Raw genomic sequence first — 845 nt, 5'->3', positions numbered from 1 at the left:
ACCCCATAATGTGCAGACAACCATTAAGATACACATTTTCTAATGATCTCCTATCTAATTTCTCAATTGTCACAGAAGTATTCCTGCCCCATTTAGATTCCTTACAGCTCCATGCTGTAGTTTTAGATGAGTAGATGTCCACACCCCTACACCAATCAAACTACTCCTCTTCTATATATTCAATAACATGAAAGTGCAAGGAGGTTTTCTGATCGAACCCTAATCGAGCCTCACCAATAGAATGGATACTACGTGGCATTTTCTTGAACTCCTTGGTTGTCGGATTGCAACATTAGCATAGGATGAGGCCATTGTAGATATCTAAGACGGCTATATTGGCCAAGGTGAAGGGCAAGAAGGACAAGGAGGGGTGTTCACTGGTGACTCTGGTGTAGCATCGATAGCCTTGGTCGGTGTCGTAGAAGAAGCCTGCCACATTCTGGGGCAGCACCTTATGGTTATGGTAGTCCTTGATGAGGCAGTTCCAGGAGTGATAGACACATTTATAGCAGAACAAGGAGCGGGCAGGGAGGCGGTGGAGGATCTCAATAATGGCATCATCCATGAGGCTGTCCAGTGCGTTCCTCTTATTGGGGGCCTCCTCCATTTTGTCTGTGTGCAGTAGGATGAGAGCTTGCTCAGTAATGAGATCACTGAAGAGGAAAATAATCCAATAAAGATCCAACAGTGAAGTCCATAACTCATACCAAAGTGCAACTTTAACAACCATTAACAATTTTCATGGTATGACCTCAAACAAATTTAGAGTAGCACCACATAGATATATATAACTCAAACAAGAGTAGCAGTTAATGGAGATCTAACCATTACAATTCCAACTAAAT

At 42.6% G+C, this 845-nt stretch overlaps 1 protein-coding gene across 1 annotated transcript; it reads right to left on the bottom strand.

Annotated features, from left to right (window-relative positions):
• Positions 1-292: 292 nt before the first annotated feature.
• LOC136543854 (uncharacterized) lies at positions 293-607 on the bottom strand. Its single transcript, XM_066536190.1, has one exon. It carries the CDS (start codon positions 605-607, stop codon positions 293-295), a length of 315 nt encoding a protein of 104 aa, XP_066392287.1.
• Positions 608-845: the final 238 nt, after the last annotated feature.

The sequence above is a fragment of the Miscanthus floridulus genome, chromosome 3 (genome assembly GCF_019320115.1).
Source record: "Miscanthus floridulus cultivar M001 chromosome 3, ASM1932011v1, whole genome shotgun sequence".
NCBI lineage: Eukaryota > Viridiplantae > Streptophyta > Magnoliopsida > Poales > Poaceae > Miscanthus > Miscanthus floridulus.
The sequence above is the reverse complement of the archived record's forward strand: the minus strand, read 5'-3'. Positions and strand labels throughout refer to the sequence as shown.

Bases quoted from the DNA above. Each gene is read 5' to 3' on its own strand.
- LOC136543854 (XM_066536190.1), bottom strand. From the start codon at position 607: ATGGAGGAGGCCCCCAATAAGAGGAACGCACTGGACAGCCTCATGGAT.